Below are 23,625 nucleotides of genomic sequence, written 5' to 3' on the forward strand. Positions count from 1 at the left end.
TTGGAGACATAATCTGTACACATCCACGAAAACTTTGAGAGCATTTTATATTGTGCAGAAGAATTGTGTAAGACACAACATGGCCTAGTGGATTGAGAAGGGGCCTGGAAGTCAGTGACGGAGCCAGGATTAGAGCCCACATTCTTCTGTCTGCTGAACGATCTTGGACAAGTCTTCTCTGTGCCTCAGTTATCTCATCTGTAAAATAGGGACAGGGACTATGTCCAACCCATTTTGCTTGTATCCACCCCAGTGCTTAGTACAGTGCCTGAAACATAGTAAGCATTTAACAATAACCACAATTATTATTATTACCACTGACTCCATGCTTTCCTGTCTCACAGTGCTTACATCATTACATCACAGTACATTGCATCATTTTACCTCACCACTTAATATGTCTTCTGAGATTGACTCTACTCTATTTTGTTCTTGTTCTTCCTCCTCTTTTGTGACCCACAGTCACTAGAAGTGACCCACCATCAACACCATGGTCAGGTGGTTATTATAAGGGGGGGCTGAGTCAGAGTACTCTGATTTAGACTTTACTTACTTACTTACTCTGATTTAGACTTTAAATAGATGAATCAGTCAATGGTAATTGAGTGCTTATTGCAAGCGGAGCACTGTTCTAACTGCTTGGGAGAGTATAATACAGTAGATTTAATAGATATATTCCCTGCCTATAAGAAGGGAAGATTGAAGAGTATAAAATATGAAATCTGTATTTTTAAAAACATTAAGTTGACAGAGTCTCCTAGGAGATTATAGAATCTCCTTTTGTCATCTCCTTGTCTCCAACTATTCCCTCCTGCCCCCAGTCTTCCTCCTTTCAGGATTATTTAGTCTATATTGCTTTTTATTTGATCATTAGTCTCTTGTCTCTCGGAACCTTCACCTGAGAATTCTTTGCTCCGGCTTCTAAATGCCCCCTCTTCATGATGGTTACCTGACTGAAGGAAGAGTGAGTAAATTGCCCTAAATCCCACCCTGTTTTACATATATATCTCTATCTATATATACATCTACATATATATCTGTATCTATATCTATATATACATATGCACAGCTTCTCTGTTTACTCTCAGCTCCTCTGTCTCTGCCTTTCCCTCACTGTTATCGTGTGTATTGCTCTTAGAGTGAATTGACAAAGTAGTGCACTAAAGGAATTAACAAATAAGTCATTCTGTGGTAGCTCCACCGTTAACTAAATGCAGAGTACTGAATGCATAGTATTGAAGTAGCATGGCCTAGTGGATAGAGCACAGACTTGGAGTCAGAAGGACCTGGGTTCTAATCCTGCCTCCACCACTTGTCTACTGTGTGACCTTGAGCAAATCACGTCACTTCTCTGTGCCTCACTTACCTCATTTATAAAATAGAGGCTAAGATTCTGAGCCCCATGTGGGACAGAGACTGTGTCCAACCCGATTTGCTTGTATCCACCCCAATGCTTAGTACAATGCCTGGCACGTAGTAAGCACTTAACACAATTATTGGCATTATTATAGTATTCAGTATAAAATAGCTCTCCAATGACCTGAAAATTGTAATATCCTCAAATCCTTTACTTTTGGGTTGAAACTTATACCAATGATCTTAATTTATCTCCTTTTACAATTGAGGTGGGTTTTCACAACCAAAGTAAAGTTGAGAGGTACACAATTAACTGATGACATTGATGATAATAATTAAGTGCTTATTCCATGTCAAGCACTGTACGAAGTGTAGGGGTAGATACAAGATAATATATTTAATAAATGTATTTTTAATGAATAAAGCCAACCTACTGACTCTCATTCTTGCCTATGTGGAAGTTCATTCTCTTTTCAAAGTAAATTTCTTTGTCCTGCCACCTACATCTACCCTTGACCTGGCTCCCCTTTTTCAGCATGTACTTGGTTCTTCAGATTCTAAGCCTTTAGATGTTGCCCTGGCATGTTTGTCAGTTAAACTTCATCTTTGGTAACCCCAGTCCGTGACCTCTACTTTGACATTTCTTGTTAGTTTGATGCTAAGGGCGTCTGGGAAATGGCGATACATCCAGTCCCTACTGGGACCTTTCTAGTTCAAGCAGTGATTCTAAATGGGTCCTGGTTTGTCAATACCTTAGGTGGGATTTTGGGGATGTTAAATAGGTCTCAATTGATTTGATTTATTCATACCTATCTGCCTTTGGTTTAATTATTTTATTCTTCAAAAACATAGGTTTTATTATTTGTTTTGAAAGGAGAGGAGAGGCTCTAACAATTTTCCTTTAGATTCATTCAGTCATATTTATTGTGTGCAAAGCACTGTACTAAGCACTGGGGGAGTACAATATAACAAACCAACACATTCCCTGCACATTATGAGTTTACAGTCTAGAGGGGGAGACAGACATGAATATAAACAATAAATAAATTATAAACAAATTAGATCTAAATTAATGAGCTGAAAATTGAAATATAAGCGATTTTTTGTCTGTTTTTTAGAAACTTGAACCTTTTTAGTGTTTTCATTTTTTTTCTGAGGTTTTGATAGTGAAACCACTCTAGCCAAAATATCTTAAAGATTATTGGTGAAAGAGATGCAGCTATATCATCAGTATTGATTGATTGAGCCCCTAACTTGTGCAGATACTTCTACGTACAGTGGTTGAAGAGGTGCAGCTCTTTTTAGTTGATTGGGAATTAATATTTTTAATGATTTGAATCTACACATTTTCAAATTCCCCATTTTTTAGAATTTCCATTTTGAAGGACCAACTCAGTGGGATAGTGTTAGTAAGATCATTTGAATGAAAGGTCTTGCAGATATGTAAGAATTTTATTTAAATTCATTCAATCATGGCTTACTATGTGCAGACCACTAAACTAAGCTCTTGGAAAGTACAATTTGCTAACAAAGAGACAATCCCTACCTAAAGGGGTCACAGTCTAGAAGAGGGGCTCAACATATGAATCAGTAATGAATTGAAAACAAAGTGTAATAGAATTTTTGATAAGCAAATATTTCAAATGGGAAGTTGGCTGAATTATAAATCACATTACCCAAGTAAATATGCACATGAAGTTGGAGATAGACAATTTGCAGTTATTTATTTTTTCTAAACTATTTTTTTGAACTATGGGAATTATTTTCTCAAACTGAATTATTCTTTCTAGATGATTCATTCAGCATTTATTGTGTGCATAGTACTGAAATAAGTGCTTATTTCTAACATAATTTTAGGGATTGTTAATGGTCAATTCAATAACTCTGCTTAAGATTTAACCAAAGCCACCCTAGCTAAAATGTCTGAAATATTATTGGGGAAAGACAAAATTGTCATATTGAGAAGCAGCATGGTATACCGGATAGAGCATGGGCCTGAGACTCAAAATGAATAGAGTTCTAATCCTGGCTCTGCCATGTGCTTGCTGTGTGACCTTAGGCCAGTCATTTCACTTCTCTAGGCCTTGGTTACCTCATCTGTAAATGGAGTTTGAGAATGTGAACCCCACATGGGACAGGGACTGTGTCCAATCCAATTTGCTTTCATCCACCCCAGTGCTTAGTATAGTGTTTGACACATAGTAAGTGCTTAATACCACCATAATCATTTGTGTGGAGGACTGTACTAGGCACTTGAGGGGACTTAATGCAAATGAAAGCACTGGCCCTGTCTTACAATCTGAGGTAAGGAAGCATAAATTGCCAAATATACAAAAAGTTGAAAGATAAAATATTAAAAGCATAGTATTAATTCATTCATTCAATAGTATTTATTAAGCGCTTACTATGTGCAGAGCACTGTACTAAGCGCTTGGGATGAACAAGTCGGCAACAGATAGAGACAGTCCCTGCCGTTTGACGGGCTTACAGTCTAATCGGGGGAGACGGACAGATGAGAACAATGGCAATAAATAGAGTCGAGGGGAAGAACATCTCGTAAAACAATGGCAACTAAATAGAATCAAGGCGATGTACAATTCATCAACAAAATAAGTAGGGTAACAAAAATATATACAGTTGAGCAGAGGAGTACAGTGCTGTGGGGATGGGAAGGGAGAGGTGGAGGAGCAGAGGGAAAAGGGGAAAAAGAGGGTTTAGCTGCGGAGAGGTAAAGGGGGGATGGCAGAGGGAGTAGAGGGAGAAGAGGAGCTCAGTCTGGGAACGCCTCTTGGAGGAGGTGAGTTTTAAGTAGGGTTTTGAAGAGGGGAAGAGAATCAGTTTGGCGGAGGTGAGGAGGGAGGACGTTCCAGGACCGCGGGAGGACGTGACCCAGGGGTCGACGGCGGGATAGGCGAGACCGAGGGACGGTGAGGAGGTGGGCGGCAGAGGAGCGGAGTGTGCGGGGTGGGTGGTAGAAAGAGAGAAGGGAGGAGAGGTAGGAAGGGGCAAGGTGATGGAGAGCCTTGAAGCCTAGAGTGAGGAGTTTTTGTTTGGAGCGGAGGTTGATAGGCAACCATTGGAGTTGTTTAAGAAGGGGAGTGACATGCCCAGATGGTTTCTGCAGGAAGATGAGCCGGGCAGCGGAGTGAAGAATAGACTGGAGTGGGGCGAGAGAGGAGGAAGGGAGGTCAGAGAGAAGGCTGACACAGTAGTCTAGCCGGGATATAACGAGAGCCTGTAACAGTAAGGTAGCCGTTTGGGTGGAGAGGAAAGGGCGGATCTTGGCGATATTGTAGAGGTGAAACCGGCAGGTCTTGGTAACGGATAGGATGTGTGGGGTGAACGAGAGAGACGAGTCAAGGATGACACCGAGATTGCGGGCCTGAGAGACGGGAAGGATGGTCGTGCCATCGGTGATAGAGAAGTTTGGGAGAGGACCGGGTTTGGGAGGGAAGATGAGGAGCTCAGTCTTGCTCATGTTGAGTTTTAGGTGGCGGGCCGACATCCAGGTGGAGACGTCCTGGAGGCAGGAGGAGATGCGAGCCTGAAGGGAGGGGAAGAGGACAGGGGCGGAGATGTAGATCTGCGTGTCATCTGCGTAGAGATGGTAGTCAAAGCCGTGAGAGCGAATGAGTTCACCGAGGGAGTGAGTGTAAATGGAGAACAGAAGAATAGTAGTACTAGTGTTGTTTAGATACAAAGAATAAAAAAAGTAAATCAAGCAATTGAGTAGGTAAAGAAGCATATGCACCGGAGCATGAGGGGAATCGATAGGATGGTATGCCCAGATAGGTGGTGAAGAGATTGGTCAGGTAATGAATGTTTCATGGAAGAGGTAATGCATTGGATAAGCATTAGCCCTCTTTAACTGGCTCATCCTCTTAGGTGACAGTTTTTTTCTGTGACCCAGTAATTTTTTTGAGAACAATTATCTCCTTTTTTCTTAGCAAGTGTGTAACCCTTTCCTTTGGGCTTGACTTCTGTGAACCTGAGCTGAAGTAGAGCATTCCAGAATGATATTCTACAGGATCCAAGATGAGGGAACTGTGGTTCATTGGAAAGGCAGTCAAGATATTGCCTTCGACTTCTTGTTTTGATCCCCTTAGAAATCCCAGTTGTGTCCCATTTTAATTCAACTGTCTTCACTCCCCCTTATAATATGATGGGTCAAATATAGGAAATTTCAGTTGTTTCCGGTTTTAATTTGACTCTCTCTTCACTTCCTATCGTAGTATGATGGATCAAATTTTAGGATCCGCACACACACGCACTGTTACCCAGCAGTGTAATATCTGTGAAGCTTATCATTTGACCCATTCAAATTTGGACTGGATGTCTAGAAAGGCATACTAGATCTCAGCCATTTGATGCAGGGAAAAAGGGAAGTCTGGAACCTGGCTCACATGTATATGGGAAGTGAAGTACAAAAATGGGAGGTTGTGTGTGTGTGTGTGTGAACCTTAGTAGGAAAATGCATAGCAAATAGCCACTCAGTTCTCCTCCATCCTAATTTGGGCCATGTTGTGATAATGATAATGATAGCTATGGTATTAACCGCTTACTATTTGCCATACACTGTTTTAAGTGCTGGGGCAGATACAAGCTAATAAGGTTGGACAATGTCAGTGTCCCACACAGGGCTCATAATCTTAATCCCCATTCTACAGAAAAAGAAACTGAGGCACAGAGATGTTAAGTGACTTACACAGCAGACAGGTGGCAGAGCTGGGATTAGAATCCACGTCCTTCAGACTCCCAGGCCTGAATTCTTCCCACTAGGCCATGCATGCTGCTATGAAGGGGGTCCCTGCTTTTTGGCTGCCTAACCATATTTAACCTGTGTCAATCAATCAGTGGTATTTATAAAGTACTTAGTGTATGCACAGCACTGTACTAAGCACTTGGGAGAGTATGGAATAACAGAGTTGATAGACATGTTCCCTGCCCTTATGTGTTCCCAACCAGGTTGCTGTTGGCTCTAACTGGGTCTGAGCCATGTGGTGCAGGTTGGGTAGGCACAGTGGGGGATTGGGTGTGGTTTCCTGGAACTGCCACTTTCCTACTGGAGTCTTGGCCACTCTTCTGTCAGGCTTCATACTGGTTTCACTCTCTTCTGACTTGGTTTTGTCTAGGGCCTGAAAGATAGAAATAGATCTCAGTGATCCAGTCCCTCATCTGGAATCAACCATTTCCCCATGCCACCAGGCTTCACTCTTTCACTTCATCCTGCCTACTCACTAATAATAATAATTATGGTATTTGTTAAGCGCTTACTAGGAGCCAAGCACTGTTCTAAGCACTGAGGAGATATAAGGTAGTCAGGTTGTCCTACGTGGGGCTCACAGTCTTAATCCCCATTTTACAGATGGGGTAACTGAGGCCCAGAGAAGAGAAGTGACTTGTCCAAGGTCCCACAGCAGACAAATGACAGAACTGGGATTACAACCCATGACCTTCTGACTCCCCTGCTCTATCCACCACACTAGATCCATTGCCAGTTTACAGTGGGTGAAAAATGTGAACTTGTGTCCCTTCTGCCTTCCCTCCTACTTCCTGGCCCTAGCACCTCTCGTGTTCGATCAAACCTGTACTGTTTGCCTGAAAAATGGCACCCTGCTAAATTGGCAGAACGTTGCTCAACTCTTGTTTAGGAGTTGTTTCACCCTCTCAAATTTCAATTTATCAATTAATCAACTGGGTTTTATCCCAGTCCCCCAGGTTTGAGACAGATTAACACAGGGACTTTAGGGGCTAGGGTCCGAGGCTCCAGAATCAAGGAAGACCCTCCCCAAATATCCCACAATTCAGTCTCCAGCCGTATGAGTGTGAGCCACCATTACCTGAAGCTGTGCTCAAGCTTATAAAGAGTAGAAGCTGTAAAGTGCTACCTCCTTGTGGGCAGGGAATGTGTCTCTTGCTTTTTTTGTGATTATAGGACATACATAGTAAGTAAAATATAGTTGGGAACTACCAAACTAAATGAAAATCACCAACAACTTAACACTTCTCATCCATTTCTGTTTATTAAATTTAGTACTTAGTAATAATAGCATTTATTAAGGGCTTACTGTGCGCAGAACACTGTACTAAATTCTGGGAGAAAATACACAGGAGGAAAGTAGACTGTGAGCCCCACAAGGCAGGGATCATATCTAAGAGTAGATAGCACTGATAGGTTCATTTCTGTCCATTTATTTCCTTCTTTAACTTGTAAGCTCTCTCAGGGCAGGGAATGCATGTCTTGTTTTTGTTTCTATTGTACTCTCCCAAGTCTTAATTACAGTGCATTGTACTCAAATGACCAATAAATTCTTTTAACTGTTTAAATGACATAATTCAGAAAAAAAATCCCCTGGTCATTAGATTTAGAGCTAAATAAAAGATGAAACAAAAGGCAGAGAAAGATATATCATTGGGAAGCAGCATGGTCTAGTGGATAGAGCATAGCACTGGTAGTCAGAAGGACCTGGGTTCTAATTCCACCTCCACCACATGTTCCTTGTGTGACCTCGGTCAAGTTACTTCACTTCTTTGGGCTTCAGTTACCTCATATGTAAAATGGGGATTAAGACTGTGGGGCCCATGCAGGACAGGGACTGCATCCAACTGAATTACTTTGTATCGATCCACTTAGCACAGTGCCTGACACATAGTAAGCACTTACAAATATCTCATTTATGATTATTATTCTTTATGCTTTTGTTAAACATTTATCAACTTTATTAGAGCACTAATACCTTTTTATCTGGGTTCCACCCTTCGTTTTAGAGTGGATCTGTTAAAAAAAACAAAACAAAAAAAAACCCCATAATCAAAATTTATTTCAAAGCTGTTGCTGTCAACTGACTTCCCGTCACTGAAGTACTGGGGCTTCTGTAAGAGAAGCCCCCTAAAAGAGAAAGAGCTCACCCTTGTTCTAGTGTCATTACCAATCTAAGGATGAGTGACCCATCAAAAGTACCAAAGAAATACATTTTTCTGGCTTGCCCCACATTGGTGTGTAGACCAGTGGGCTCTGGCTTGCAGAACAAAGATCACTACACTTCCCACCCCATGAACTGATTCTCCCTTCCCCCACCTCCAACATCCCCTGTCCCTACCTATGTCTTCCCCAGAATTGGGCTTCATCACCTATGACATCACTCTGAGCTGTTAGGAGCATTCCTGGGGCATGTCCCCATATTTTGGAGCTCTTCTCTGATTGAGAGTCTGCCTAGTCCTTGCAAAAAGGTTGTGGTTAGTTCAGCTAGCCTCTGATCTCGGAGAAAGCTCATATCCAATTGTCCAAAGAAGGGGAAGGCATATTCCTGTGTTTTGGGAATCACTCTTTATGGAAATGATGGGATTATGTATTCTTTTTGCACTCCCTTTGTCTTCCTCCTCTATGACACCAACCTGCCTTTTGTGCACTTTTCACTGCTGTGCTACTGCCAGTAACTTGCCCCACCCATCCTTCTGCTCCTTCTGCTATTTCCCCAAATACATATTGTTTGAGTACCCCAGACTCAAATGCCAACCACCCTAAACAAGAAAGCTTGGATAATCTTGGTTTATCAGGCATTTGCTGATCTGGCTGACAACACTATGGTAGAAAGAAAATAGAAAAGGTGAATGAAAGGGGATAGTAAGATGGCCCCTGAGGAGAGCAAAATTTTTCACAAATGGATGCAGCAGAATCGTTTGATAGGTTGAACTGCATGCTTAATAAGAAAAACAAAACCATTAAGGATGTGGCATGTAGGGAAGAGTGTTAAAGGTAGAGAAGAGAGTACATTTAGAGAAGCAGCGTGGCCTAGTGGACAAAGCATGGGCCTGAGAGAAGGACCTGGTTTCTCATCCCCACTCTGCCACTTGCCAGCTGTGTGACCTTGGGCAAGTCATTTAACTTCTCTGTCTCATCTTGGGGATTAAGACTGTGAGCCCCATATGTGATAGGGACCATGTCCAACCCAATTTGCTTGTATCCACCCCAGTGCTTCATACAGTGTCTTGCACATAATAAGCACTTAACATTCCTTATTATTATTACATTTCCCCCACAAATATATTACTGCACTTCGACGTTGGAGATGGTGATACAGACAAAGATTTGGGCCATGTATTCAGGGGTAAATCAGGGGAAGGTAAAGTTCCTAGTTGGCCCAGGGCATAGAAAAGCCTCAGAGCTTCTTGGCAAAGCCCCATCCTCTCTCTTTCTCCAATCATAGGGTGCCTCTGAGAACACACTCTTCCCTTACTCTGCCAAGTTTGGCTATGGCTACATTTGAGATAAGACCTGGGAGGAGGGTGTCAGTTGATGGGTATTGAGCATGGCTGACAATGCCCATGTGAGATTGACAAATCTTTTCTGTGTGTGTGTGTATGTGTGTTTGTGAAGGCAGTCCCCTGATATATGGATATATATTAGAAGCAATGTGGCCTAGTGGAGAAAACACAGGCCTGGAAGTCAGAAGACCCTGTGTTCTAATCCCACTCTGACACTTGTCTTCTGTGTGACCTTGGACAAGTCACTTATTAACTTCTCTTTGCTTCAGTTTCTGAATCTGTAAAATGGGGATGAGCTTCTTGTGGGATAGGGTCTGTTTCTGAGCTGTCTATATGTATCTACCCCAGCACTTAGTACAGTGTTTGTGTCACATAGCACTTAACAAATACAATTAATTCCTTATAGTTTTTCTATTTTGCCTTTGGATATAAAGGTTTTTGTGTAGTGTTTATTGCAAAGTTAAAATTGGACAGCCCCAAATATGTTTAAGTAAGGCTTGCTCCATATGGACTTCCATAAATTTGCCCATTAGATCAACTGATATTCTTGTTATATTAATGTAGTAAATGAAGTTTCTTGCAAATATCTTGATTTGAGAGCATACATTTTATGATGTCCCTGAGGGGTTTTTTTTTTGTTTTTTTTTAGCAGTACTAGGTTTGTTGAAAAATGCAGTTTGACACTCAGAGTTGAATGAAATAATCCAAGTACTTTATGTTTAAGCACGATTGAAATGTTTTCTGACATTACCATTATCTCCATAAGTATTTATTAATTAACCACTTATATGTAGAGTTTTAGAGTAGGCACTGAGACACAGACCCTAATAAAATTTTCAAAAGAGAGAGCAAACCAAGGACAATTTTTAAAGTTCAAAAAATTCAACATATTTTCCAAGTGAAATAACTATGTAAATTAACAAGGCTCAGATGCAAAATTTCTAAAAAGAACTTGTGTGCCAAGAGTTTTGGGAATGCACTGTGTGATTCCTAATACATCTCAATCTTTGAGTTCCATCCACCCAGCGTGAGAAGCAGCGTGGCTAAGTGGGTAGAACTTGGGCCTGGGAGTTAGAAAGACCTGGGTTCTAACCCCAGTGTGCTACTTGTCTGCTTTGTGACTTGGGAAATCTAACTTCTTTGTGCCTCAGTTCCCTCACCTGTAATATGGAGATGAAGACTGTTAGCCCTATGTGGGACATGGGACTGTATTCAACATGATTAGCTCACATCTACCCTTAGCTCATATTTACCCCAGTGCTCAGTACAGTGCCTCACACGTAGTTGGCATTTAACAAATACTATAAAAGTGGTATCCTCTGTCCCAGTTGCTTTAGGTGTGGGGGCTTTGTCACTGCTGGCGTGATAGTGGATGAGTAGTTTGAAGAATCTGGTCTTCAGGCTTTCTTGAAGTGCTGGGTATGGGAAGCCTGAAGCACAAGCAAGGAGACTAAATTAAAATATTTTAAAGCTCCAGTGAAGCAGTCTCTAACAACCTGATAGAGCAGCGGGCTAAGGAGAGACACAGCAACAGACAGATCAGTTGGCCAGGTGAACATCAGGAGAGGGGTCGCCACCCCCGACTTCCCTATGTCATCTTGGAATTCAAAAAGCAGGGCACCCTTGTCCACTCTGTTTCTCTCTTTGGTGATTTTCAGTAGGGCTGAAGCAGCTGGAGTACATCCTCTTGGACTTTCTCTTTGCCAGTGTATTACCAAGGTAAGAAGATTCAGAGTACACCCTCCGACCCTGTTTCTTCATTGAAGATCTCTGGTTTGGAATCGGGTTTCCTGTCTAGAGCAGAGCTTTGGCCTTTTTTCAGGCCTATTGCCACATCATGGTACCAGAATGAGTCTAACACATGTGGAAGGTAGTGAGTATTTGCAGTGCTCTTTCATAGCCTGGAAAGACTCTAGGACGCATCCTGGTGGATGCCTTTCAGACTATGACTGCAGCCGGTTGAGCTGAAAATTTCTCCTAAGACCAGAAGACTATTCTAACATTCATTTCCAAGTTTTTTGTGGCCCAAATCTGTAAATTTCTTGTTAGAGCTTTTGGTCTTGGATTAGGGGCTCGTGTATGCCTCCTGACAAATGCGGGAAGCACATTTAGACTGTGAGCCCATTGTTGGGCAGGGATTGTCTCTATCTGTTGCCGAATTGTACATTCATAGCACTTAGTACAGTGTTCTCCACATAGTAAGCACTCAATATATACAATTGAATTTGAAAATTGCTGTCAGCTTCCTAGGGAGTGAAGGGGGCTTGTGGTCTCATCACGCTGCTGTGAATCTGCCTGGGTATGGCATCTTGCTGGAAACAGAATGGGATGGGAATAGGGATTGTAGCTGGAACCCCCAAACATGACACTTGGAATAAGGACAGTGGATGCAAGTTTTCTCCAGTAGTGGACAGAGGGATTCGTGGGAAGCAGAGTGGCAATGTAGAAAAAACATGGCTTGGGAGTTGGAGGACCTGGGGTTCTAATCCTAGCTGTGCCAGTTATCTGCTTTGTAACTTTGGGCGAGTTATTTAAATTCTCTGTGCCTCAGTTACCTCCTATGTAAAATGGGGATCAAGACTGTGCACTCCATGTGGAACAGGGACTGTGTCCAACCTTGATTACCTTGTATCTACCCCAGAATTTAGAAGAGTGTTTGACACACAGTAAGTGCTTAACAAATATCACAATCATTATTACCTGGGTTCTAATCCCAGCTTTGGCCAGAGAGTCAGGTGACCTGGGTAGAACCTGGCTATGCCTCTGTGCCTCAGTTTCTTCATTTGTAAAATGGGGATTCAGTGCCTGTTATCCCTCCTGCTTGGACTGTGAGCCCTATTTGGGACAGGGACTATGTCTGACCTGAGTAACTTGTATCTACCCTAGCATGTGAAACCGTGCTTGACATACAATAAGTGTGTAACAAGTATAATAATAATAATAATAATAATAATGATTATCCTGCCTTTGAAGACTTGCCATCAGATGCAGAAGGCAAGTAGAAAGAAAGAGGCAAGTAGGTTAAAAGATTAAGAATAAAGTTACTGTTATTGATGAGCAATGAAGTAATTAAATATAAAATAAACAGATATACGCATGAGAGTGGCAGGAGTAGGAAGAGGTAAGTCCTACTTAAACTGTGAGCCACATGTGGGACAGGGACTATGTCTGACCTGACTAACTTGGGTCTACCCTAGCACTTGGAAAAATGCTTGACATATGGTAAGCCCTTTCCAATCACTTTTTTGGTATTTGTTTAATGTCCCTTGCAGGTGGATTTTTTAGGAGGACTTTGAGATAGAGAGAGACATGGTTGTGTAGGGTTGAGGGAAGGAGGGGATTCCATGCATGGGGAGTCATGGACAATGTATTGGAGCCAGAGAATGGTGAGTGAGTTACTGTTAGAAGGTAAGCATGAAAAGAGGTGTGTGAGCTCGGTTGCATTGGAAGAAAAAAAGCAGATAGGTAAGAAGGAGACACAGCTGGCGGAGGGCCTTGAAGTCAGAAGGTAGAAGTTTTGTTTAACATAGAGATAAATGGGTAGTCAGAAATTTCTGAGTTGAGCGACAGATTATTATTTTGTAAATTGGAAACATTAACATTGGCTTCTCTGACACTGTTCTCTTTTGGTTCTGGCTGCCCCTTCTCAATCTCTTTTGCAAAATTCTTCTCTGCCTCCCACTCCTTAACTTTTGGAATTCCTCAAGGCTCAGTTCTGGGTTCCCTTTTATTCTTCATCCACACTCACTTCCTTGGAGAACTCATTTGTTCCCATGGCTTCAACTACCATCTCTTTGTAAATAACTCCCAAGTCTTCCTCTCCAGCTTTACCCTCTCTCCTTTTCTTTATTCCTTCATTTTTTCCCACCTTCAAGATATCTCTTCTTGATTGTCCTGCTTATATCTCAAACCTAACATGTCCAAGACAGAATTAATTAACTTCCCCAAGAACCCAGGACTGAGAGTAAGAGTCTGGCTTCTAATCCTGGCTCCACCACTTGTCTGCTGTGTGACCTTGGGCAAGTCACTTCACTTCTCTGTACCTCAGTTACCTCATCTGTAAAATGGAGATTAAGACTATGAGCCCTATGTGGGACTGGAACGGTCTTACTCGATTATCTTGTATCTGTCCAAGTACTTAGCACAGTTCCTGGCACATAGTAAGCACTTAACAAATACCATTAAAAAAGAGAAATAAAAAAAACCCTGGCCTCCCCCTGAATTTCCCATTTCTGTAGACATCACCATCATCTTTTCTGTCTCACAAATGCATAATTCTGACATTATCATTGACTTGGCTTTCTCATTCAACACACACATTGTCTGTCATTTAATCCTGTCAGTTCTACCTTCATGGCATCAATCAATCCGGGGCATTTATTGAGAATTTATTGTACTAAGCGCTTGATTAAAGTACAATATAACAGAGTCATGGACATGAGCCCTATCCATAGGAATTTATAAGGTGTGAGGGAGAAAGATATTAAAATAGATTATGGACAGGGGAAATTGTTTCGTCTTATGCTGTCGCATCGTCTCCGACCCATAGCGACCCCATGGACACATCTCTCCCACAACACCCCACCTCCATCTGCAACCGTTCTGGTAGTGTATCCATAGCGTTTTCTCATAATAGGCAGAAGTGGTTTACCATTGCCTTCTTCAGGACAGTAAACTTGAGTCTGCGCTTGTCTCTATCCCATGCTGCTGCTGCCCAGCACAGGTGAGTTTTGACTTGTAGCAAATTGCCTTCCATTCGCTAGTCACTGACCAAGCTAGGAATGGAATGGTTATGTTCTGCTTGACTCCCCCTCCCTTGTCCGAGACTGGTAGAGTACTGGAAACTCTCTAGGTGTGATCCTGAGAGGGCAGGGGAGATAGTAAAATATAAAAATATTTATATAAGTACCTTCGGACTGCAGAGTCAAAGTGCTTAAGGGATACATAGCCAAGTGCATAGTCAGCACAGAGGGGAGGGCAGATAATACAGTGCTGTACACACAGTAAGAGCTCAATAAATACAATTGAATGAATGAATAGGGGGAATAAAAAGGGTTAAGTCTGGGAAGGCCTCTTTGAAGATTTGTGATTTTAGGAGGGTTTTGAATGTGGGGAGAGTTGTGGACAGTTGAATGTGAAAGGGGAGAGGGTTCCAAGTCTGAGGAAAAATCTGGGCAAGGGGTAGGTGCCTGGATAGATGTGATCAAAGTACAGAGAGAGGTAGGTGTTAGTGGAGTGTGAGGATTGGGTTGTAGGAGATCAGGGAGGTAAGATAGGAGGGAAAGAGCTATTCAAGCACCTTAAAGCCAGTGTTAAGGAGTTTTTGCTTGAGGTGGATGGACAACGATTGGAGGTTTTTGAGGAGTGGGGAGTTATGGATGAAAAGATTTTCAGAGAAATGATATAGGCAACTGGAGAAGAGAGAGAGAGGGACGTCAACAAGGAAGCTGATGCAATAGTTGTTAATGTAATAACTGTAATATTTAAGTGCTCACTAAATGATGTACTAAGCACTGGGGGAGATGCAAGATACTCAGTTCAGGCACAGTTCCTGTCCCACACGGGACTCACAGTTCAGGGAGGGGAGAGAACAGGTATCTAATTCCCATTTTACAGATGAGGAAAGTGACAGAGAGAAGTTGTGACTTACCCAAGGTCACAGTAGGCAAAGGGCTGAGCTGGGAATAAAACCTAGGAAGTCCCTAGGTGCCATGTCCATGCTATTTCCAGTAGGCCCCGCTACTTCTCAAGGTGGGAAGTTAGTGCTTGGATCAGATTGGTAGCAGTTTGGATGGAAAGGAAAGGGAAGATTTTAAAGATGTTGTGGGTTGAATAATAAAAATTGTGATACTTGTATTACTTGTTGAGCACTTCCTCTGTGCTAGGCACTGTACTAAGCACTGGGAGGGGGGAATACAAGCAAATTGGGTTGGATACAGTCCCTGACCCAACCTGGGCTCACAGTCTTAATCCCCATTTTAAAGATGAGGTAACTAAGGGAAAGAGAAGTAAAGCTACTTACATATAGCACACAAGTGGTGGAGTTGGGATTAGAACCCATGACCGTCTGACTCCCAGACCTATACTCTATCCACTAGGCCACGCTGCTAATCAGGTTGAACACAGTCTCTGTACCACCTAGACCTCACAGTCCTAATCCCCATTTTGTAGATGAGGTAACTGCAGCTCAGAGAAGTGAAGTGCCTCAGGTCACACAACAGATAAGTAGTGGAGCCGGTATTAAAGCCCAGGTCCTTCTGACTCCCAGGCCCACACTCTATCCATTAGATCATGCTGCATCTCATGGGAACGAAAGAGATAAGTTGAGAATAACTCCAAGGTTATGGGCTTGTGAGACAGGAAGTATGGTGGTGCTCTGTACAGTGATGAGAAAGAAATGGGGAGGACAGGGTTTGGTGAGAAGATAAGGCATTCTGTTTTGGACATGTTAAGTTTGCGGTGTCAGAGGAACATCCAATTAAAGATGTTCTTAAGGCAGGAGAAAATGTGAGATTGCAGAAAAGGCGAGATCAGGGCTGGAGATGTAGATTTGGGAATCATCTGCATAGAGATAGTTTTTGAAGCCATGGGAGTGACTGGGTTCTCCAGACACTCAAAGCTAGGAGACATCACCCCCAAGAGGCCTTTAAGTCCTCATTTCCCTAAATTAGCCTTCCTTTCTGTATTGCCTATGCACTTGGATCTGAGGCCCCTTAAACACTATTTACCCTACCTTCAGCCCCACAGCACTAATGGACAAATCTCTATATTCTATTTTCCCTTTCTGTAACTTGTTTTGATGTCTTCCCTCTAGACTGTAAACTCCTTGCAGGCAGGGATTGTGTGTAACAATTCTGTTGTGTTGTACTTTCCCAAACACTTAGTACAGTGCTCTGCATACAGTAACCAATCAATAAATACTACTGATTACTAATTATTAAAATTTTTTCAGTGTAGATTTCATTTAAGTTTTTTTGTCTACAAAAGACATTTACCTGCCTCTTAAATTTTTTTACATTCAGGTGATCAAAATTTCAGAAGGGGTAAGGAAATAAGATCTAGAGGTCCTGAAAGAGAGGGAACAGGGTTTTTTTTTTTTTTTTTTTTTTGGTGGAGGGGAGAAAGGGAAGGATGTGAAAGGAGAGAGCTGAGAGGAAATAGGGAGAGGTGGGTGACTTTTTTTTCTTTTCCTTTGCTTTGATGTGCAGTGCTATAGCAGGTGTTAAATGGTGGGTAACTGAGACCTTTCAAGCAGTATGAAACTGGCTGTTGTGGACTAGGGTTTAGGAGAGTTCATCAAGGCCAGGTAATGTATTTCTGGCTGTAGGGGAAGCTCCCTGGCCTGGCCTGGAAGAGATAATTCATTGTGACAGCGAAGTGACAGCAGCAGCAGCTATGAGCACCACACCCCAAAGGTTCCTTTCCAATCTTAATGGACCTCTCTTTAGGCCTGTAGGACAGACCTCAATCGCATGATCTTCCCACCCAGTGCTGGATATCCAGTAATTTTAGCTTAAATGAATATGAACCTCTGTAACCCCCAAATCAGCTTGAAGCCCTAAATCTGCTACTCAATATGAGTTAGATTTTTTTTCTGTACGTGTTAAGATATTTTGAGACTTCACATGGGCATGTTGTAAAATGATCAAAAAAATATTTTTAGGACTGCCTTTTTTTTGGCAAAACCTGCTATGAAATCAGCCTTTCATTGCCCTATTTTCTCCACAGGAAACTGCATCAGCAGTTTGAAATGTATAAGGAGCAGGTGAAAAAGATGGGCGAAGAATCCCAGCAGCAGCAGGAACACAAGGGGGACGCTCCCACATGCGGAATCTGCCACAAAACAAAGTTTGCCGACGGCTGTGGCCATAACTGTTCATATTGCCAAACTAAATTCTGTGCACGCTGTGGAGGAAGAGTATCTTTACGCTCAAACAAGGTATGGATGCTTTTGAAATTAAGTTGAGTTTATGGAATCTTTATGCTGCTATGGCTATGTCTGCATAAGGAAAATGAAGTAGAGAAGTGAGGAAATTTATCCAGAAAATTCAAACTAAATATTCTTGTTCACCTCACTTTTGAGTATTAGGTGAAAGGTGTTGTGGGCTCAAATTATTCAGATCACCACCTTCATTTTCCACTTCCATTGTTTCTCATGCTGCTTTAGTGTAATTTATGATGTGAGTTTAAGTCAAAATATTTTGAAAATATTTTCACTGTATTTTCATGAAATTGAAAATTGTGTTGTAAAATTGGTTATTAAGACTTTATGAACTCTTGATTTCATCATGACAAGTGGTGTCTTTTGGCATCGTTCAAGCCACTTTTCCTACTTGGTGAACAGTCCATTCCACTCCCCCCACCCAAACCTTGTAGCAATTAAGTGGAATTTAGTGTTCGATCATTTGATAAAAGGAATTGGGAAAAGAACTTCACTACTAGCTTTAAATAGGTGAATAGGCAAGAGGCCAAGAACATTTGCCCTTTAAAAAGTTTTACATTAAATTTGGTTTAATCTTTGGCCAGCGAATGGTGCGAACATATTAGAGTAAACCTATGACATCAGTGCTATTTACCCTTTAAATTGCTGTGTCTTCCACTTAGAAGCCTCAATATGCACAACTTTCACTCTGCTTTCATCTTAATACAATCATGGTTGCATATAGACTATTAGTGGTTAATCACATTACAGTTTGAAAAGCATTTGAGTCTTCTTGAGCTTCAGTTAGAACAGTTTTTCTTCATTTAAACAAATGTTGAACTTTATTTGGCAATTTTTTGCAAATAAGGTATTTTTACAATGTGTTATCTGGACTATTATCACTGTGGCCCAGTGTCTTACTAATTCTTCCATGTGATTTAGGGTGATAGTTAATTACCATCCTGAAAAGATAAATATGAATAAATATTGATTAATTCAAATTTAAAATCGTGTTAGATATGATAATATTTTAATTTACATCTTTAGGGCAGATTCATAATTCTTTTCCTCTAAGCTAGGATGACAAGGCAGTTGATAGACTGTAGACTCCTCTTCAGTCAATCTTAAAGTACATAAACTTACAATCTAGTTTTAAGGAAATCCAGAAACTTTCATGGGAAGTATAATGATCTAATGGGTAGAGCACAGGTCTTCTGGAAGTCAGAAGGACCTGGGTTCTAATCCTTGTTCCACCACTTGTCTGCTGTTTGATCTTGGGCAAGTAATTCACTTTGCTGTGATTCAGTTACCTCATCTGTAAAATGGAGATTGACTGTGAGCCCAGTGTGGAACAGGAACCCAATTACCTTGTATCTACCCTGGTGCTAAGTACAGTACCTGGCACAAAATGTTTAACAAATACCATAATTATTATTATTCAACCCACTAGGCCATGCTGTAAGGTGTTTCTGGTCCCACCAGAAATCAATCTATCAGTGGTATTTACTGAGCGCTTAACTCTGTGCCAAGTCTTGTACTAGGCATTTGGAAGAGTACAATAAAATAGATTTGATAGACACAATTCCTGCCTACAAGGCGCTTAAAAGTCAAGAGCCTTGAATACTGCATTAGTCTCCTTGCTCACCTCCTAGCTCCTGCCTTTCCCCATTCCAGTTCATTTTTCACTCCACTTCCCCGTTTAAAAAAAAAAAAAAATTCAGTCCATGTCTCCCCACTCCCAAGATCCTCTAGTGGTTGCCCATCCACCTCAGCATCAAACAAAAACTCCTTATCATTGGCTTTAAAGCAAATAGTTCACATTTTCCTATCTTACCTCCCTGATTTCCTAATATAGCGGAATCCACACATTTGCTCCCCTGATCCCAACTTACTCACTGTACTTTTATGTTGTCTGTATCACTGCTGATACCTTGTCCAAGTTTTGCCTCTGGCCTAGAACTCCCTTGCCTTATCCAACAGATGATCACTCTTCCCCCCCTTCAAAGCCTTATCAAAATCACACCTCCAAGAAATCTTCCCCACCTAAACATCTTCCCTTCTGCATTATCCTTGCACTTAGATTTGTATCCTTTGAGCTTTGATATTCACCACACCTTCAACCTCCAACACTTTTGTACATATCCATACTTTATTTAAAGTCCATCTCCCACTCTAGACTGTAAGCTCATTGTGGACAGGGAATGTGTCTACCAACTCTGTATTTTACTTTCCCAAGCACTTAGAACAGTGTTCCGCACACAGAACACACTCAATAAATGCCACTTACAGTCTAGTTTAAAGTCCAGAAACTTACAGTCCAGCTTGAGAAAGTACAGAAACTTTCATGAATGGTATGAAATCAATCATTCATATTTATTGAACACTTACTGGGTGCAGAACACTATACTAAGCACTTGGAAGAGTACGACACCACAACATAATAAACACATTCCCTGACAGAGCCAGTTTAGCTGAAGCTGTTGGTGGCAGCATTGCTGCTGCTATGGAGGGGAGTGGAGAATGAGAACCCTGCCTGATCCTGTCCTAGGTCTTTTAGGTGGTGGAACAGACCATCCCACCCAAATCAAGAAACCTGGTCCACTGGCTCCCTACTCCTTTTCTCCCACTCATCCATAATCTCTCACTTACACTCTCCCTAATAGTTCCAGTCCTGCCTCATGCTTTTTTATTTTATTTCCTCGCCTTTTCTTAACCTGTTTAATTTCATTCATTTTTACTTGTCCTTCTGCTTTCTGCTTTTTCTCTCCTGTTGTTCAACTCTTCCTCTTCTCATCTTCCATTCTACCACCCCGAACAACATTCCTGTTTCTCTCCACTTTCCCCTGCCTCATTATTATTATTTGAATGGTATTTAACAGCTTACTATGTGCCAGACACTGTTCTAAGCTCCAGGGTAAATGCAAGATAACTGGGTTGGAAACAGTCTCTGTCCCACATAAGGCCCACAGTTTTAATCTCTGTTTTACAGATGAGATAATTGAGGCCCAGAGAAGTGAAGTGACTTGCCCAAGGTTACACAGCAGACAAGGATAGAGCTGGGATTAGAACCCAGGTCCTCTGACTTCCAGGTCCATGCTCTTTCCATTAGGCCATACTGCTTCACACTACTTTTTTCCACTCTCTTTCCTCTCTTGCTTTTTTTTCTTGTTTTCCCTTTTTCTCTCTTTCTCTTACTCTGTTAAGGGCCAGCACCCTATTCCACCCTCCCAAATGCAGGGATTCAAAGGCTGTAGGAGAGAGCTCAGTGTCCAAGGTAACAAAGTGCTGCTCTGGCAGGGGCAAGAGGAGAGGACTCAGTGGTATTGATTAACTCTAGACGTGAGCTGGTTGTGGGCAGGGAATATGTTTGATCTTATATTGTATTCTCCCAAGAGCTTAGTACAGTGCTTTGCACACAGTAAGCACTCAAATGTGATTAATAAAAAATTAATAATAATAATAATTGAGCTTTTACTGTGTGCAGAGCACTGTACTATGCACTTGAAATTGTGCCTTTGGCCTAACTTCCTTCTGTTGGAAAGCCCATTCATTTGGGCCTTGTTGCTGCTTATCCTCCACTTACCTTCCCCCAGAAGTCTGTGAATAGTTTGGAATATATTGGTGCAACAGAAGAATCGGATGGGTTTCTATATAGCTGCCCTGCCAATTCACCATTGATGGCGACACTCACCTATTAATCATACTTATTGAGCACTTACTGTGTGCAGCACATACGTGTATGTATGACTGACACACACTGACAAGTTTTGGGAAGGTTGTGAAGCCTGGCCTTAAGGATCATACTTAATTGAGCCCCAAAAAGGTGGGGTCACCTAAATGCTCAGCACTGTAGGTAGAAGTGGGTTTTAGAGAATGGTAATTCCTTTATACTTCATACCTCTTGGTGTAGACAGGATGGCTGTATCTGGAGCTTGTATTCATTTTGAATATAGTTATGCTTTCTTTAATTTCATTAAAGTTACTATTGCATAAATTATTAAATACAATTAATAATAAAATTAAAAGTATCTTCCCTTCAAATTTGAAAATGTGATTTCTGAAAGGTGTGGTTATGCCTGAAAAAAGCTGTTTGGGGACCTGTGGTTCCTACTAAACTGCACACTCTTCTAACTTTATGAGCAAATGAAAAATGACTGGAAAAATTGATTGCTAGACAACCAGAAAGCCCTCAGTTTAAGACATTTTGAGTTAAAATGAATGGGGCTTGCAACATTTTTAAACTTACACCTCATTTCAGCTTTAGAGCATTTTGGGTTTGAGAATAGAACCCTAACTACCTTTAGGGCACTAGGTTGAGAGCTGCAGACAATGCTTGGGGAGTGGTGCATGTGACAGCCATGAGAAAGCACAATGGGGGCTGGGGAAAAAGATGGAAAAACAGAGGGAAAAGTTTATAGAACGGGAATGTGGAGTGGGAGAAGGGTTACTTAATGACCTAGTGGTTAGCCAACATGGACACTTGAGGTACAGTAAAGTTGGCTACCCTATAATGGAAACCCCTCTGACTTAATATAGATATATTAATGTAGCTACATGGCTCTTCTATAATTGATAGAGTGCAGAAAGGCCTTGTTTTTCGGTAGTCCTTCACCATAAATTAGTCAGCTCTCCTGTGATGTGTGCTTCCACTGCACGTTTTTGTTCAAACCCTGTTGGAGAATTAGGGAGGGCTCTTCCAACATTGTGTTACGGGCTCTCGTTATATCCCGGCTAGACTACTGTGTCAGCCTTCTCTCTGACCTCCCTTCCTCCTCTCTCGCCCCGCTCCGGTCTATTCTTCACTCCGCTGCCCGGCTCATCTTCCTGCAGAAACGATCTGGGCATGTCACTCCCCTTCTTAAACAACTCCAGTGGTTGCCTATCGACCTCCGCTCCAAACAAAAACTCCTCACTCTAGGCTTCAAGGCTCTCCATCACCTTGCCCCTTCCTACCTCTCCTCCCTTCTCTCTTTCTACCGCCCACCCCGCACGCTCCGCTCCTTTGCCGCCCACCTCCTCGCCGTCCCTCGGTCTCGCCTATCCCGCCGTCGACCCCTGGGTCACGTCCTCCCGCGGTCCTGGAACGCCCTCCCTCCTCACCTCCGCCAAACTGATTCTCTTTCCCTCTTCAAAACCTTACTTAAAAATCACCTCCTCCTAGAGGCGTTCCCAGACTGAGCTCCTCTTCCCCCTCTACTCCCTCTGCCATCCCCCCTTTACCTCTCCGCAGCTAAAGCCTCATTTTCCCCTTTTCCCTCTGCTCCTCCACCTCTCCCTTCCCATCCCCACAGCACTGTACTCCTCTGCTCAACTGTATATATTTTCGTTACCCTATTTATTTTATTAATGAATTGTACATCGCCTCGATTCTATTTATTTGCCATTGTTTTTACGAGATGTTCTTCCCCTTGACGCTGTGTAGTGCCATTGTTCTTGTCTGTCCGTCTCCCCCGATTAGACTGTAAGCCCGTCAAACGGCAGGGACTGTCTCTATCTGTTGCCGACTTGTTCATCCCAAGCGCTTAGTACAGTGCTCTGCACATAGTAAGCGCTCAATAAATACTATTGAATGAAAGTGTGACAATTTGGATAACTGTGATGGTATGACATTAAATTATGGGAACCAGTGCGTCATTGATCAAGATACGGATACTTGAGGGATTTTTCCTTAATGTAGCATTTTTCAAGGACAGAATTCTCCATGTTATTAGAGAACAGATTGTACTATAACATCATGCATTTGTTTTTTGATGTAGTTTGTCATGCCCCAGAGGGAATAGCAGAACACAGAACAGTGCAGGGCACATAGTAGCCCATTGTTACACATGAGCAGTGTAGCTTAGCAGAAAGAGCCTGGGCTTGGGAGTCAGAGGTCATGGGTTCTAATCCTGGCTCTGCCACTTGTCAGCTGTGTGACTTTGGGCAAGTCACTTAACTTCTCTGTGCCTCAGTTACCTCATCTGTAAAATGGGGTTGAGCCCCGTGTGGGACAACCTGATTACCGTGTATCTGCCCCAGCGCTTAGAACAGTGCTTGGCACATGGTAAGTACTTAACAAATACCAATATTATTATTATTATAGT

General features: G+C 42.0%; 1 protein-coding gene and 1 non-coding gene across 24 annotated transcripts in view; one reads left to right on the forward strand and one right to left on the reverse strand.

Annotated features, from left to right (window-relative positions):
• The window catches only part of RIMS2 (regulating synaptic membrane exocytosis 2), a 695,597-nt gene that overhangs the window by 105,695 nt on the left and 566,277 nt on the right, over positions 1–23,625 (forward strand). For all 23 annotated transcript variants that reach the window (XM_029062326.2, XM_039911826.1, XM_039911827.1 and 20 more), the window contains one exon: positions 17,350–17,560. In XM_029062326.2, the coding sequence (XP_028918159.1) occupies positions 17,350–17,560 (211 nt within the window). The remainder of the gene's footprint in view (positions 1–17,349; positions 17,561–23,625) is intronic.
• Positions 14,355–14,491, reverse strand: LOC114811664. The gene has a single exon (XR_003759360.1). It is a non-coding gene; the product is annotated as a small nucleolar RNA SNORA7 (small nucleolar RNA).

This window comes from Ornithorhynchus anatinus, chromosome 4, assembly GCF_004115215.2.
Source record: "Ornithorhynchus anatinus isolate Pmale09 chromosome 4, mOrnAna1.pri.v4, whole genome shotgun sequence".
Lineage (NCBI taxonomy): Eukaryota > Metazoa > Chordata > Mammalia > Monotremata > Ornithorhynchidae > Ornithorhynchus > Ornithorhynchus anatinus.